This window comes from Podarcis liolepis (assembly GCF_965112155.1).
Source record: "Podarcis liolepis genome assembly, chromosome: 5".
Lineage (NCBI taxonomy): Eukaryota > Metazoa > Chordata > Lepidosauria > Squamata > Lacertidae > Podarcis > Podarcis liolepis.
In genome coordinates, this window is record NC_139556.1 from 53,069,839 (window position 1) to 53,087,352 (window position 17,514).

The window sequence follows — 17,514 nt, forward strand, 5'->3', positions numbered from 1 at the left end:
CTAATGAAAGGAGTTATTTTAATTTAATGAGAGGAAATGGGTGGAGGGGGCAGATGCAATGCAGGTGAGGTGTAAAACCAATATTAGGAGAAGGGTCAGCTGGGAGGGTGATAGGAAAAAGCGGAATGTAAATGTAAAATCTGGTTACTTTGTATTTAGAGATGATAGTCAAACTTAAAAATGCACAAACTTCAGCAAACATAAGGCACCACTCTGTTGAAATTATATTAATTTATTTTTAAGAATATCCCTTTTAATCCTTCATGCATGCTTTTTAACAAAAAACACCTGAATTGTATCTGCTGACACAAGTTTCCGCCGTGAGCTCTCTAATGTGGCTGTTTCAACCATCCTTCATGGGTCTATTACACCTTGGCAAACATTGTCAGCGAATGAACTACACCAAGTTCAATAGGAAAGGTTTGCTGAACATCTTCTGTTTAATGTAAACAAGACAGGAGGGGAGAAAAATCCAGGAGTATATATTGATAGATAGAGACAGACCTTGTAACACTAGGCAACAGGGCACAGGCATTATTAATCATGGTTATACAGATGTGTTTGTTGAGAGATGCTAATCTTAATTTCTCACACAATTGAGAACAGTGGATGTGTAGCTTCTGCATTGTACTATCCTGTTTCTTGTGCCAAGTTAAATAAGGATGTTATTTCACAATTGAAAGCTTTGCTGCATTCAGCAGCTCATGGTGAGCAGCTGCCATGCATTTATAAAGGAATGCCACGATTACTGTGCCCTGTAGAATGCAGTGTTACAATCTTTGCACCGGCAATACTGCAAGCAAGTGCTGGGTTTCAGTCCATTAGTATACAAATATACACACGTAAACAGATGATGTACAACCAGGCTGAAGCTGTGCCTTGTATCACAGCTTCAATATTGCACTGATGAATACATTATATCAGAACGCTACAGTTAAAAGATGACACTACTAGGCAGACAACTACAGTTATAACAAAAATAGCTTAAGAGGAAATGGCTATTCCAGTAGACGCCTCATGTTGTTGTTACAAAATTTTCAACATCAGAATCTAAATTAAATAGATACAATAGATGATATAAAGGTGCCTTTATTTACATAAATGTGCATCAGGGAAAAACTGAAACGGGATCTGTATCCTGGAATCAAACAATTCTAGCTTTCCTCATCCACTCTCATATAGAAACACTGTTTGTTTTATCTGTAATGGGACCAAGAACCCAATAGTTAGCACAAACATCTTTATAACCAGTGGCTGCTCACTACTTCTGGAGAACAGGCTGTATGTTCTCCTGACGGATAATAAATAACCACACATGCATCTCCATGTGTGCACACATGCATGCACATAAACACACTCATACACATCAGAATAGGGGTAGTTATGACATGCATAGATTCAACCAATTCAAACATGGGCCCAACTAGCCTTTAAAATAAAAGTGCATGAAAACAAGTTATAAAAACGTTAAACAAGTTCCATATGGGAAGGAAAATTCAATTGTTTTTACAAAAATAAAAAGGTTGCTGCTATCAGTTTATGGGTTCAAGAGAACAATTATGATGCCAAGAGAGAGAGTTAAAGCGTTTCCTAAATTTGTGCCAGGTATTATGACAAAAAGGGAATGGGAAAATGTTGGTGTCTTCAAATGACATCAGCAGGGTTACATCCTGAAAACAAGAGAACTTCCTGAATATGCAGGCTATGTGCAATCAAGCTTGGATCTTGATGTTTCTAAAAGCAAACTGAACTTTAATGTTAGATATCCTGCTTGCACTAATAGATGTATCCTGTATCATTTTTATTTATTTGTTTTTATAATTCAATCCAGCATCGTGTGAATAACTTTGGCTATCATGAATAGCTAATTACACAGTTAGCTTAAGTAAACCTTTTCCCTTATACTTTTAAACACCAAAACTTAAGTCTGCCTCCCACTTACTTTGGGATATCATTAGAGAACCATCATCAACTTCTGTGGGACTCCAAAAGGATTTCTCTAAAATGCTACCTGCAATGCAAAAAATGTAAAAAGCTGTTCAGGCCCGCTTCCATGAATGTTTATTTTATAACTTCTTACCCAATATCTATCTGAAAATTTTCTTCTCCAGAAGAAAATTCTGAGACTTATCTTATGTGTAGTTTAGTTAGTTGTATTTGTGAGTCAAATTCAGTGACTTTGGTGCAAAAACATTTAAAAAATCAATGTGCTATTATTCAACTAGGGAGGCAAATATCTTGGTCACAGAGTACAGGCAGCTCCTTGGCTATATCTCATTTATAATAAAGGCAGCTCAAAATTTTGCTCCACTGTTTTTGATGTTTGTATTTCCACCACAGAGGCCTGCCAATATAACTAAATTATCCCACTTTCCAACACTTGGCCTTCATGCTCAGCAAGTTTCTGTATCATTAGAACTTCTTGTGGTACAAACCAGAGTTTACATCACTGGAGCAAAATTCAACCACATTTACATCAACCCTGACAATATCTGAGGCAGGCAGCAATTGTGTTAAAAGGTTACACGGAATACCCAAGAATGAGATTAATGGAACAACTGTTTAGGAACCAAATTATGTGTTGTTAATACCATAGCATTATGTCAATTAACGGCAAATGGGTGAGAAAGGGCACTCCCACCCCATATCTGCCTCTCCTCATTTTCTACTGAGAACAAAAAGATTATAGAAAAACTATATTAAAACCAGGGTAGACAACATGTTTGTTTGGAGTTTTCAGCTTATGAAGAACTGGCAGAGATGAGTCAGAAGAAAGAAAGAAAGAAAGAAAGAAAGAAAGAAAGAGAAAGAGAGAGAGAGAGAGAGAGAGAGAGAGAGAGAGAGAGAGAGAGAAAGAGAGAGAAAGAGAGAGAGAGAGAGAGAGAGAGAGAGACCACTGGCAGAATGAGGTGGTTCAAGTGCTCTTTCCTCTTACTCGTCTTCTAGCTCAGATTGTCTGGCAAGGGAATCTATTTTATGACAATGGCAAAATGAAGGGATCTTGTTTTCTCCTTGGCTTATAATGGATCCCTGTTGCAAACAGTAAGATCACAAAACTGAAGCCTAAGCATGCAACAACCTGAAGAATTTCAGCCTATATGCACTATGACAACTGGTATCAGACCCAGCTGTCCCTTGGCTTGGACGCTTCAGTCATTCAAATTAGCCAAGTAATAACATATCTGAAAAGCACAAAACAATGATACTGCCAATCATCAAGGCACAGGATACTCTTCAGCCAACTAATCATAAAAAAGAATCTTAAAAGCCCTATAAAGTGACCTGTAATACTAGCATTTTTGTAAACGGGCATTTGGATCAAATAATCCAGGGCTCCAATACAAAATAGAAGGCAAATAAAGTTATGCGGCATAACAAAGGAGAATAAGCAAGGATTCAAGGAAAACCAATACTTGAGTATACTTGTGGTCACCTGTTTTTTTGTGTAACAAAATAATAATAATCAGTGATCAACTGGAACAACACAATGAACAGGACTCAACATGAAAGATACACAAAGAAAAATCATTTGTTTAGCTGTGTGTGCATTTACAACTTCTTATTTAAATACTTTACAATGCTTTAATCACTTACTGGTTTTCATTTAAATGGATAAAACACACCTCAGCTATGAAACAAATGTATTTTTTTAAAAGCCTAGGAACCCTAAAGTATATAAAAACTCCTACCTCCTAGAAGGTTATTAAAATAAGAAAACCTTTAAACTTAAGTCTTCATGTGTGCAGCTCTTTGAGCTTCTTGTGATCTGTGATATCCCATTGATTGCGTTGTAGGTTGAACATCCATTTTCCTCTCCCATATGGTCACTACCAATGAATTTAGTATTTCAATTTGAAGGTGTCCCATATGAGTCCTCCAAATGAATGCCAAGGCTTTGCTTTCTGTTCTCCTGCCTGGGAAGTTAGCAGTCTTTTCTGCTTGAATCTCGTAGCCAGGATGCTCAGAGCAGCTTTTTACGGCGTGGACGAGGCATGGTATTTCACAAATGCAATTGCAGCCAGCTCTTTACAAAATTCTTCCAATACAATTACACCTTCTAGTAATGTCATGTGGTCAACACTGCGGAGATAGGATGAGGAATTATTAGAAAGTCACACATGGTGCCTCTTGGAATAGGCTGGTCATTAATATACTTACATGGGCCCTTCAGGTTCTAAGCCAAGGAGACGCTTCCTGACCAGCAGCAATTTAGGTGTGAAGTCGGGTATGCGCTGGATCCTCACCATGAGATCCGCAACAACCTGCATGTCGTGCATATGAGAGCGTTGAACAAAATGAAGCAAAGAGCAAGTTAGTGCTGGAAGCTATTGCCGTTAGCCTCCAGGGCTGCCAGCGCAGTGTTTAGCAGTCTAAATACTACAAAAGAACTTTTCAAAAGGGAACACTTTCCATGTCTTTATTTTTCTACAGAAAATATTCCATTTCTAAAAATTCAGTGTTTCAAAAAATTAATAAATAACAATAAATGAATGGCAATACATAAGGCAAGCTTGTTTCAAAGCTGTCAGTGCATGTTTTACAGGTTACTTTCCCTAGAGTGTGCGAGAAAGTACATATATGTTTTATTACTTTGTAAGCAGGTGAGTAATATAAAACCACAAATACACATAATAATCAAGCAAAAACTGCAGCTACAAATACATCTAACTGGTTTGATCTGACCTGCACAGCTAAAGCTAAAATTCTTATTTCACCTAAGACTGTGTTTTCAGCTCTGTTTACAAAACAGAAGTCAAACAAACATGCTAAATAAGATTGCACACTATTTACCTCATCAGAAAACTTCCCAGGAAATTTTAAAACTGAAAATTTCCCAGAAAACCTGCATCACACACTGGTCAGGAACACATAATATGTTACATTTCCCCCCACATAATCATATCTGTCAAAGTGTAAAGTATGATCTGTGCTTGATGTAATTACCCTGCAACAACTGTTCACTCGTTGCAAGAAAAACTAATGGTTTGTCCTACATGGTTCATAAAATGTTACTTTTTCTACTTGGAGATTGCAGCTATTCCAAAGAAAATATACCATAAGCAGGTGTAGGCTGCAATTCTATACCCACCTACATGGGACTAAGTCCTACAGAACTCAGTGGTACCTACTTCTGAGTAAGGAGGTACAAGAATGCACTTTTTATTTAAATCCCAAGTGGATTTGGCTGGTCCTTAACTGAAAGATGAGGAGCTGCATTACAAAAATAGGTCGGTCATCTGAAAGGTGCCTTAGCATCATTTGTTAATCAGCCACAGATACTTTGTGGCACTGTTCAAGTTGAATATTCTTCATTTACTTACCCTGACTATGACTGAAAAAAGAGAGCGGCATCCGGAGGCTAGGTTTACATAGGGATCCAAAAGGTATTCATGGATGTGTGGATGAGGAAACAAGGCGAGCTTGGACAACACAGACGTGACTTGTAAATTGACATCATATGGCTGTGTGAAAAAGCAAAAAATAATTAAAAAAAGGTTTTCCATATGTTTACATTCTGTGCAGTATAGTTTAGGGGTTTACAAAATGCAAAATTTGCAGCATGTGATGGCCATCAGATTTGCAGCATGTAATGGCCAATGTGAGGCACATTGTTAGAAATATCTTGTGCAAGCAATATCAAAGGTTCCTGCACAAGCCCCAAAACTCATTACATAACCCTAGGAAAGTCAATTGATGTGTTCTCTGTTTCTTTTGTTTAGAACAATTATCGATCTCATGTGTTCTCAAACTGCAAACATAAAGGGGAAGGCAGGTGTGCGATGGAACAGCTGTGACTACTGTTTTATAGGCAGGGGCTATTTGTGTGTCGGGCATGCTAATTCAGTATACATGACACCTGCAAACCATACTGGTGATAGTGGTCATTTCAGTTCCTGCAATCTAAATGGCAGATTGGGACCAGCACAGAGAGATCAGTATGTCTTGGGACTGCTCCCCAACCTTATTCCTCTATTTTAAGCCCTACAGCTAAAAGTGGAGAATATTTTTATCTTGGGAAAATGGTGTTAAAAAACCTGGAAATAGAAACTGTTTTCCAAATGTACAACCCCTTTCATGAGCTGACCTTCAAGTTCTTTCCTACTTTCTTCTGCTTATTGTTTCTTCATGTTATTTCGCAGCCTACTTTCCCTCTGAATACTAGCAAAAAAGCCCACCTCGCCCTCCATAATGTGTCAGAGCAATCTGATGCCAGAAACATGGAAAGAAGAATTCCCCGGACTGGGTGGTAGTGGACTGATTATTTACAGCCTACCGAACCGTATCACTAGCACGGTGAACTGAAACAAAGCAACTGGCAAAAGGCCATCAATATTAACCATATTGGAACAAATACACAAGAAGAAGTTGATTGTGAGCTGCCCGGCAGCCAAAAAGACATAATTGCTCCCAGAGGGTATGTACTTATAGTTACAATTACAGATTGACTGAGCCAAAACCACCAAGAATATGAAGCACCACCCTCTGGGTACAGCCTTACTGAGGGTAAAAGCAGCACTAGGACTTGGCTGCTAGAGCAGCAAGTAGTATTTAGGGCCATCACCCAAGTAAATAGCTTTTTATTAATTAATCATAGGAGTTTGGATTCATGAATCAATTAAATGTATAAACATTTCAAAGAAAAAGGCACTGGCAGCATTCACACATCAAGGTGAAGCACAATTTAATGGTTTGCCGTGAGTGCACAAAAAGATCCTGTTTTGCTCCTGCCCTCTGGCCTGTGGGAGCAACAAGCCATGCTCTCTTGGCTTAGTGTCATGCACAAACCAGGAAACATAGCTTGTTTTGCTCTAGTCTAGACCATCCATAATGTCAAGCCAAGCATTGCTCTTTGCTGACCAATCATGGTTTATTGGGAGTGAAATGAACCACAATTCCCTATTTGGATGCAATGCTAAGATGGGGATTGTGGTTTGTTACTGCCACCGGGTAGACAGAGGGAGTGAAGCAGGAGTGATCTCCACGCTGCTCATGGTAAACCATTAAAGATGGGTTATTTCTATTTATTTACGTAATTTTAAAATCACTTTATATGCAGAAATTTCTAAGCAATACACAAAAAGTCATTCAGACAACAACAGACAACAACAGTATAAAATACGTATAACCCAGAAATTGCCCCAAAGTATGATATGCCATTACATGTGACCTGGACCACGATTTCTTTGTCCAGCAATTATGCATGCATGTTACTGCAAAGACAGCCCAAGAAGAGGCATTCCCTCCTGCTGCATGAGATTAAGAGGAAGAATACTTCTGCTTAAGATGATACTTTGAAGAGTGAAATTACATACAATATGGGAGATCCAGTTCATAGATCTCCTGTGATGATTTTAAATTTTTTTAAAAAGCCACTGCACAGTGTGTTTGGGGATGCTGCTCTGTGTTTTTAAAAATCCTTCCCCCCACCTGCTGTATTCCAATTTAAATCCTCCTCCCTATGGCAGGAAACAAAGACATACTCCAAAAACGTGTGTGTAAGATATTATGGCACAAAACATTAAACAAATTCATCTCATCCCCACTCCCCTGAATATACTGTTCACAAGTCTACTCCATCACATCTAGTAAGGTTCTAACTGCATTTATTTTCTCATTTTCTTTCATTCAGCAAAGTGAAATAGACATTTGCAGGCCATCCAGTGGCAGCGCATGGTACTGCAATATAGCTGTTATGCCAAGCCTTTTTCTGTTGTAATGTTTTTTATTGCTTTCTATAAATTGGATGGAACAATTTCTGGTCTGCCCAAATGGAAGATTTTTAAGGGAAAGGGGAAAAAATCAGAGAACTCCAACAGGACCCAGACACTCTAGAATTAACTACTCTATTACTCTCACAGTAATCAAAACACTGGTATAAGAAAACACAGTGAATTTAAGTTGTTCAGTGATTTCAGTGGGTCTACTTTAAATATTACTTAGTTGGATCTCACCCCAAGGGCTGCAAGTGGCTTTTAGCCAACTTAATGGCAATGTCTTTTAATGGCACTATTGTGTAATTTGGGGGCTTCATTTGCAGAATTGCAGTGGTGGATGTATAAGGGAACAGAAGCAGAAGAAACTTATTTTGTACAAACCAAGTCGCCTGTGCCATATAAACATGCCATGTAGCATTAAGAAAGCCTGCAGAAAAATCAGGATTCTATGCCAGATAAATTATATTCAATTGTATCGAGGTCCGTTATGTGGCATAATTGTTAAGCTAACTAATGGCATCAAGTTTTGCCATTTTTAATTTGAGTTGACTACATCAACAGTCTTCTATTCCTGGCTTACATTAGCATTTTCAAGCAATTTATCCCTACAGGAGGGAAAATCATTTTGGCTCAACATTTTTTTAGTAGGTGAGGGGTTTAGCAATTTCCCCATCCTACTGCATATTTTAATTCTCTGTGCATCAGCTATTGCCCTTGACACAGGAGAGAGAACAGCAGCATGCTTGACTGATCCGGAAATTTTGTCATTCTGACAGGTACTATATCAAATTGACACCCTACCACAATAACCCATAGCCTTTTTTCTTTGCAATACTACTAGATACTTGTTCCCCTGACAATCTTTAGGTAAGGACTTTTTTCCTTCTTTTCCTCTTGACTATTAGGGTCTCATCACCTAGATCAGATTTTCATATGTATGAAGATTAGTTTTCATAAAGCTGTTGAGACTCAGAATTTAAGCCTCAAATCCAATATTCATTTTTAATGAGGCATGTGTAGAATGGGTGTTTAATGGAAGCTACTTCAATGTTACATTTTCCTGGTGAAGATATGAAAGAATCAGACAGAAGCTGGCTTCAGGTTGAAATCTTTATGCCACAAGAGTGGTCTGGTGGAAGTCAGACCACGTGTCCTAGAGCAGACCCATTTCTTTAAGCACAGGACAACACAGGTACCCAAGAAATTGCCTTATGCCTGATCAAACTATATGTCCCTCTAGTCCAGCGTTTACTCTGATTCAGAACAGCAATCTTGCATTTCAAGCAGAGGTCTTCCCTGTCAACTACCACAACTTTTTTTACTAAAGAAGCCAGACTGAGCTTGCAATCTTCTGTAGGCAACACATAGGCTCCACCCGTGTGCTCCCTGACCGTTTCTTAGACTTTGTTTTTGCTGGAAATGGTTTAGCTCTAGGAAGTGTTCCCACAACAGAGGCTGCATAGAAAGCACATGATCTAACACAAAGTTTATGGGACTGCTGCAAATGTGTAAAGCAGTAGCTGAAGTATGTGACTTCAGAAACAAAAGGTGTGTTCGAGCAGAGGGTGGTGGTCACCCTGCCTCCACTCCACCCCCACCCCGATCCCACCCCCGCAAGCCATTTTCCATGCCAGCCATGTTCCAGTACTCGATGAACAGTAGCTGGAAGGGAATACGTGATCAGGTATGTTAAGAACGTATCTATTTTCTCATAATCATGTACAGTGGTGCCTCGCAAGATGAAATTAATTCGTTCCGCGAGTTTTGTCGTCTTGCGGTTTTTGTCGTCTTGCGAAGCACGGTGTCGGGAAAGTTTTGGAAAAGCTTCAAAAATCACCAAAGTCTTTAAAAACCTCAAAAAAGGCTACCACACCGCGTTCTATGAGTTGCTCCTCGAAGTCAAGTTGCAACTGTATTAACGGTGTTAAGAAAAAGGAAACAAACTTGCAAGATGTTTCCGTCTTGCGAAGCAACTCAAAAAACCAAAAACCCTTTCGTCTTGCGAGTTTTTTGTCTTACGAGGCATTTGTCTTGCGAGGTACCACTGTATACCTAAAAGCCACTGCACATTGCTGTTTGTAAAAACATACATGAAATGTACTCATGACACATGCAAAGCCACCTTCTTTACTGCTCATGGGCCTCTTGCTTATATTACAAAGAGTTTCTTCTGTGGCCAGTTTATAATCAGCAACAAAAAAATGGAACACCAGAAGCGGCTTTAGAAGTCAGATGGCGAAGGCATAAACATTTGCTCATTTTATTGTGATAAACAATGTTCAGAGGAGCACATCATATTCATTTGGTTATTTTTTTTTAGAAAGTGTTTTTAACTCTTTATTTTACTATTTAGAGTGCCCTTTAGAGTCTAGGATGAAAAGACAGAAGAGGTAGGCAGCTCGCTTCCTTCCCCAGGGTAGCCAACTTGGTGCTGCCCAGATGTTTTGGCTTATAACTCCCATCATCTCTGACCAGCATGGCCCATTGTATGAGCATTTGGAAGGTACCGTGTTGGCTACCTCTGCAATAGGCTAACAGCGACCCAGAATACTGTTTACCTTCATACTGCCAGATTTCCATGATATGGACATCTCTGTGAAAACCATCCAGGTCAGAAACAAAAGGATCTAGAGCTGCAGACTTACCTGATCGAGAATTCTGCCCATTCTATCAAACAGAACTTTTAGGAAAAATCCTTCAAAGAATGGAGCTTCTAAATTGCACTTTTCCAAGGGCGTGGGAGAGCCCGGCCATTCCCATCGTAAGCATATGGCGCAATAATCACGGAACTAGAGAAAGCAGAAAACAAATGGCTGACTCCTTTGTGAACTAAAGAAGAGGTCCAATTTTAATGGATATTTATTACAATGTACACTGGCAAAGTTACATGCTTTTAAATGCTTTGCCTTTCACAGAGATTTGTAGTATCCCATCCCAAGTAGCATTTTATTCAGAAACATTTTTCATGTAGAAATACTATGCCCTGCAAGGCAGAAATTTCAACTAAAACATCCATGGCAGATGGCCATCCAACCTCTGCTTCCACCACCTTCCAAGGGAGTCCATTCCACTGTCAAACTGCTTCCTGTCAAAGTTCTTCCTGATACATGTATTTAGTCAGAATCTATTTTCTTGTAACCACTGGTCCAGCTTGCCACACCTTCCATGTGACAGCCATTTAGATGGCCAGGGCAGGTGTGAAAATACTGGGACCACTGGCATCTGAGTCAATTCTGATGGTACTCAGTTTCTTCTTTCATTCAAATAGACACTACCAAAGAAGCAACATATATTTTTGTCCACTCAAGTTTAGCATACTAAAGGCTCATGGCTCGTCCATCTTCCCTTATCTGCCTTATATTTTTCCATCAGGTATTTGGAAAGACAAAAAAGTCAAACTCAGAATAAAAATGAAATACTTTATGTTTGACTGGGCACATATTACACTTGTTTCTGGGAGTATAACCTTCTGAATATTATGTGACTGCGTGTCTTTTTCAGCTCCCTTAACCATCCCATTAAATTTACTCAGAGCACTTGCATGTTATTTACAAGGTTACAATTAAGCTCTGTTTGTCTTCAGACCAAGGAGACCTATACCTTTTGAAAGCGGAATGTGTTTGAGGTTTCTAAATAGGAACAGTAAAGTTCCTGTTTCTCAGCACTATAATCCACTTCAAAACTGCATGCCTGAGGCTGCACATTACTTGCACTAAGCTTTTATCTATAAAATCACGGCTGTGTTAACTCGTATAGCTATTCCACAGCAACTTGCCTCTGTCAAAGACCTTGCTACAACAGACCACAGATAAATATAAAGGCAATTTAGAGAAAAAGGTGTCCAATTTGTATGATTATCTTAACTGAAATAAAAATATTACTGCACCATGTACATCCCATTTGTACCACTGTAATAACTATGCAACACACAGTTATTTCCTGTGAATTATCCCACAAACATTCCCCCTTTTAGCAGACATGGCTGAATGCACTGTCAGAAAGATTACAATCCTTCAAAATATCTCTATGTTTTTAGACAGTAGCAATATAAAAACGCAATGCCCTCCAAAATAATACACCACAACACATCACTTGGAAAGCAAAGTTAGGACTCTCATACATGGAACACAATATAGGGTTGATTACTATTATTTATAAAAAAGACATTTCTGTTCTGCCACTTGTTTCCACATCCCAGTCCCCGCAAAACAGGTTGGTGTTATTATATAGTTCACAGTGCTGCATAGGTAAAGAAAGATCAACATAACCAACAGCGGGTGGCGCTGTGGGTTAAACCACAGAGCCTAGGGCAGGGGTCAGCAAACTTTTTCAGCAGGGAGCCAGTCCACTGTCCCTCAGACCATGTGGGGGGCCAGACTATATTTTTCTTTGGGGGGGGGAATGAATTCCTATGCCCCACAAATAACCCAGATGCATTTTAAATAAAAGCACACATTCTACTCATATAAAAACATGCTGATTCCTGTACCATCCACGGGCTGGATTTAGAAGGCAATTGGGCCGGCTCTGGCTCCTGGGCCTTAGTTTGCTTACCCATGGCCTAGGGCTTGCCGATCAGAAGGTCGGCGGTTCAAATCCCCGTGACAGGGTCAGCTCCTGTTGCTCGGTCCCTGCTCCTGTCAACCTAGCAGTTCAAAAGCACATCAAAGTGCAAGTACATAAATAGGTACCGCTCCAGTGGGAAGGTAAACAGCATTTCCGTGCGCTGCTCTGGTTCGCCAGAAGCGGCTTAGTCATGCTGGCCACATGACCCAGAAGCTGTATCCCGGCTCCCTCGGCCAATAAAGCGAGATGAGTTCCGCAACCCAAGTCGTCCGCAACTGGACCTAACGGTCAGGGGTCCCTTTACCTTTTACCTTTACTGGAGAATGATATATGGCCAATACTTGGTTTCCCACTTTAAATTTCAATGAACTTTCAGCAGACCAAAGGACTGTTGAAATGAGCCTGAATGTTTTAGAATATGATGGAGTGAAAGCATGATGAGAGACAGGATGTTCTGTTGCTAAGCACCTGAACACAACAGAGAAGCTGAGCTACATTTGTGTTCTCTTATACAGAGGCACTTCAGTGAGAGTATTATATTTCAGCAGATGGGTGATAATGTGTTATTATTATCCGTCTATCTGCAAAATGGCGTTGCCTCATCTGCAACTGCATCAGCCACCAAACAGCATTTTCCTTCTGTCACTTACTTGTCTATGGGCATCTCTGAGGTAGGTATCATACCCTGTGCCCTCCACATGGTAGGAAGATTTGGCTTCATCCGGTACAAGACAGAGAAAACTGAAAACAAAAACAAGTAAAGCAGGAAACAAAAAGCAAGTCAATATAAATTTGTTCCTTCATCATGGCAGCAATAGATATGTCAAACATTGTTAAGCCCTCGCTCGACATAAGCGGCTATGTGGACTTCTGTACAATGAAGACAGATGAAAAAATCAGTGGAGGCATTTCTGTCAATCTGGCTACTGAAATTTTTCACAGCAAGAGAACCCTGCCTTGTTAATGACTCCAGCATATTTCCGATAGCACAGTAGCAGGACACAGTATGGCAGGGGTCAGCAAACTTTTTCAGGAGGGGGCTGGTCCACTGTCCCTCAGACCTTGTGGGGGGCCAGACCCACCCTCTCCTGAAAGCAACCCCCCCAAAAGGACCCACCCTGCCACCACTCACGCGGCAGCTGCCACCAGCACCTCATCTTTGGCAGCATTGTCGTCCTCTGCTTTGGCCAGGGGTCCACGGGGCGCAGAGCCCATGCTGCTGGCCTGGGTGGCAGAGGCAGCCTCCCCACTGCTGCTGCTTCCTCCCACTCAGCTCTTTGCACTACGCAGCCGCCTCAGTGGGAAGGAAGGGGCATCGCCCAGAGGTGTCCGTGGCTTCGGATTGGCTGCAGGAGCTTCCTGTGGCCAATCTGAAGCCACTCCAGCATCACCCCCACCCAGAAGTGTCTGCGGCTTCGGATTGGCTGCAGGAGCTTCCTGCAGCCAATCCAAAGCCGCGCCAGCATCGCAGAAGTCAGTCCCCATGCGGTGAGGCCTCCGCGCCATGCTGGTTTAGCGCGGGGACTGACTGAGCGGGTGGCAGGATCTGCAAGGTTTGCAGGCCGGATTAACGAGCCCAGTGGGCCACATCCAGCCCACGGATCTTAGTTTGCCAACCCATGCAGTATGGGGTAAAAACAATTCTCATTTTATCATAATTTTAGAAACAATGAGTAAAATATAGAGTGCTTATTGCATTTCTTGCTATTCCATCTAATAAGTGGAGTGCTACACTAAATATAGCTTATTTTCATTTTGTTTTCAGCCACACTCATCGTTTCTGTTCTTCAATCAAACAGGGAAAAGTTACAAGATACTAGTCCCCTTCATGTATTACTCGTGTGAAAGAGTGTGTAGAAAGGGTGGCAATGGCAGTCTAGTAGCCCCACCTCCAACAATGTGCAGCTCTTTCTGACCCTGCAACCCGCTTTGAGACCTTATGGAGAAGGGTGGATAAGAAATCCAAAAAATGATAATAAATATAAAGTCATTTTGGGGAAACATTTCAGGGCCCCAAAGTGCATATATAAAATAACAAATAAACAACAACAAAAAATTGTGCACCATTAATGACTGTAAATCATTCTTTAGCATTTCATCCACTCAACAATAGCTAATAGCCTAATTTTAACCCTTCTACTAAGTCACTGTAAAAAAAAAAGTATTGCGTGATTTAAAATTCTTAACGTTTTTGCCTATTTTCACCTTTGTTTGAAAATTTCACTGTTTACTCTGGTTTACACAAGTTAATTACTAAGATATGTAGAAATCCTGCCTTAATATCTAATTTAGGTCTCCTATCTGAAAATTCTGCATAACATAATTAATAGTTGTTCCAATATTTGCGAAGTCTAATGAATACTGTGCCTGAGTAAACAGAGCAGGAATTTACCTGCCTGGAGAAGAGCAGGTCTTGATCGGGGATGGTGGGTGGGGCGGGGAGAGAAGCAGCAACTCTCTTAGTCTAACTTGCTTTTAGCTTTGCACATAACACAATAGTGTGATTTTTTTTTGCAACAAAACCTATGTATATACACAACTCAAAAGAACCTTGAGATGATTTTCCTTACTGGACACTGTAGCAAAGGTACATCACCTAATGACATTTCTCTTCTCTTGAGTGTTTCTCTCCGAGCTCTTTAGTTTATAGTTTCACATGCACTACTGAGATATTTTCTTTGGCACCCATCTCACACATAGTTTTATAAAATTTCATGATGCAGTCGATGACAACTCAACAGTTATTTCTTCATTAAGCTAAGATACTGAGACTGAAGAACTATTTTTGAATGTATGAAATAAGGTTAGGAGCACAAGGTCAAATATTTCAGGTGGAACAGTATCATAACTTTCCATTTAGCCTGTTTATTTGCACTTGCTCTACCTTCACAAACTTCCTCACTTCCTCACCCCCCATTCTCTCTCTCCCTCTTTCACACACCACAATAGTGGCAGTGTCTCTGCCATACAAGACGTTGGTCTCAATCTTCATCAGAGAAGGATGGTGATCACTAATCTGCTCACCTTTTTACATTCCTGTTTGAACTCCTGGGAAACTAAAATGCTATATATCAACTAGCATAGTACAGTACAATCTCATCTTGCACACATTTAACTTCGGCAATTTCAAGCCAACCAGTTGAATTAAAACTCTGGAAGGCAGAGAGCTTAAAAGTTCTATTTGCTTCATGGTTTTCTGGGCATGGAGAGTGCTTTTAAGCTCTCCACCTTGCTTACTGGGCTCTGGGATTCTCTTGTGAAACTTGGACAGCCCCACAAGATCTCACAAGAGCATCCTAGAGCACAGTAAACAAGTCAGAGAGTTGGCTTGGTGTTCTGCTCCAGAAAGCTAAAGATGCTCACGCGGGGATGGCTCCAAGGGGGTAGTTCAAATATATGCATTTTTGCACATACATGCTATCCCTGAAATATAAGTCCCATGCCAGATGGGATCAAAGTGTATAGTGAGGTCATTCCATCAACCTTACAACTCGGCTTGCTAAATGGGTGGTGTCACAGCATAACCAGTACAAAGATGAATTAATAGTAAAATTATACTGTAGTTATTACAAAAAATTATTAGGTTCAGCTTACCTATTTACAATTTTATGAACTTCTGTCTTCCCATCATTTTTTGGATGATCTGGGCTGGCAGGTGGAGAAGCAGTGAGCCACTCTTGGTTTGACAACATGGTATCAGGAGAAATATCCGTAAATAACGGATCTTCTTCTAGATCTCTGTGAATTTGCAGCAAAAAAGGGGAAAGAAACATTTTTTGTTTTACTCTCTAAAAGCACTGAAATTTAGTCACTTTCTGAATCTATGTCTAGGATCCAAAGAGCTGCTTTAGGCTTGCATGCATCAAATAGGATTTTTGCCTTGTTTCCCTTTCAACTGCAAGACCCCTCCCCACGATCTAATGTCAAATCACAAACTGTCTTTAAAGCATGTCTCAAAAAATAACTAGCAATATGGCTTAAGGACTGCTTTTTTAGAAACTGAAACCCAAAGCCCCATGGGCATGCAGAACTAGTTTCACACTTCCTTGGATCGTGCCTTTTTTTAAATTTTAAACAACTTTTATTTACTGAAATAATGGTGTGACATGGAACTAGAGAACATTAACATGAGCTAGTGTTCACTGAGAATGCATAGATAAATGAAACAAGGAAACATATATTCTAATTTTATGTAAGGGGCTTATGAATTTTTGTTGTATTGTTAAATAATACTGCAGCAGCCAAGGCAACATTCAAGTTCTGGGTGTTCTAAAGCCACACAAGTGAATCAACAAATGCTTTGAATCTTACCCAAATTTCAAAGACAAATGGGCTTACATATCCTTAAGCAAGACATCAAGCTGATCAGTCAAAAAGGGAGGATAGCCTAATTTGTGTTTAAGTCTTGTCTAAAGCTCTGGAGAGCCACTGTCATTTTCAGTGTAAATAATAGAGAGCTAGATGGACTTGATACAAAGCAGCTCCTTACACTCTTGTGTTGAACACATGCAAAAATGAAGGAATTACTCCATAGACCCCTTAAGCCAACTACGACAAGAGTTAAACTCCACTTGTTTACTCAGAAGCAGGTCCCACTGTATTCAATAGGGCTTGCACTCTAGAAAGTGTATTTAGGATTGCAACTTGAGATGCATGGATGGGTGAGAAGTGAAACAGCAGCAGACTGTTAACATGCTGGGTTATGTAACAGTTCTATACACAGTATAAAGCCTAACACCGTAACTTTATTTCTAGATTCAACATTATGTCAGTATACTAAAATACACACACCCTCCGGCCTAAAATGTAATCTTTGCTTTGATAACAACAGCTGAAAGACATTTCAGCTACTGCAGAACTCTCCAGTGACACAGAAGTAGAAAAGTGGGGCACAGAAAAGAACATACACAGCTCCTGCTATTTGGCCATTCTCCACCACATCTTTATCTTCTTGACAGGGTGGTTTATATTCCGTATAGTTCCTCTCCTCTAAATTTCTAAGAACCAAGTTATAAAGAATGTGCTCATCAGGTTTTTGCAAAAGGTGCTCAAACATTCTGAGTGTCATTATGCTGATCTGCAATATATAAAAAAGACATAAAAACAGGTTCCCACAAAGCAGAGATTCTGAGCATGTTATTATAGTGTTGCACATATTAAAAAGTATTCCATTTCTTTAATGAATAATAAATGTTTTCCCACACACATACTTATTCAAATAGATGTGCTAATG

General features: G+C 40.0%; 1 protein-coding gene and 1 long non-coding RNA gene across 5 annotated transcripts in view; one reads left to right on the forward strand and one right to left on the reverse strand.

The window, feature by feature from the left end:
• Positions 1 to 212: 212 nt before the first annotated feature.
• The window catches only part of FHIP2A (FHF complex subunit HOOK interacting protein 2A), a 33,203-nt gene continuing 15,901 nt past the window's right edge, over positions 213 to 17,514 (reverse strand). For 2 of the 4 annotated variants that reach the window (XR_014526629.1, XR_014526630.1), the window contains 8 exons: positions 17,189 to 17,358; positions 15,876 to 16,019; positions 12,932 to 13,022; positions 10,361 to 10,504; positions 5,322 to 5,462; positions 4,159 to 4,262; positions 3,690 to 4,080; positions 213 to 2,011 (listed from right to left, as the gene is read on the reverse strand). Coding sequence is in view for 2 of the 4 variants with exons in the window: in XM_083504794.1 (XP_083360920.1) it covers positions 3,975 to 4,080; positions 4,159 to 4,262; positions 5,322 to 5,462; positions 10,361 to 10,504; positions 12,932 to 13,022; positions 15,876 to 16,019; positions 17,189 to 17,358 (900 nt within the window). In the remaining 2 variants the exon portion in view is untranslated. Of the gene's footprint in view, positions 4,081 to 4,158; positions 4,263 to 5,321; positions 5,463 to 10,360; positions 10,505 to 12,931; positions 13,023 to 15,875; positions 16,020 to 17,188; positions 17,359 to 17,514 lie in introns of all 4 variants that reach the window. The other 2 variants (XM_083504794.1, XM_083504793.1) reach the window with 1 other exon arrangement.
• LOC310707696 lies at positions 10,703 to 14,347 on the forward strand. The gene is made up of 2 exons (XR_014526659.1): positions 10,703 to 12,952; positions 14,047 to 14,347. It is a non-coding gene; the product is annotated as an uncharacterized lncRNA (long non-coding RNA).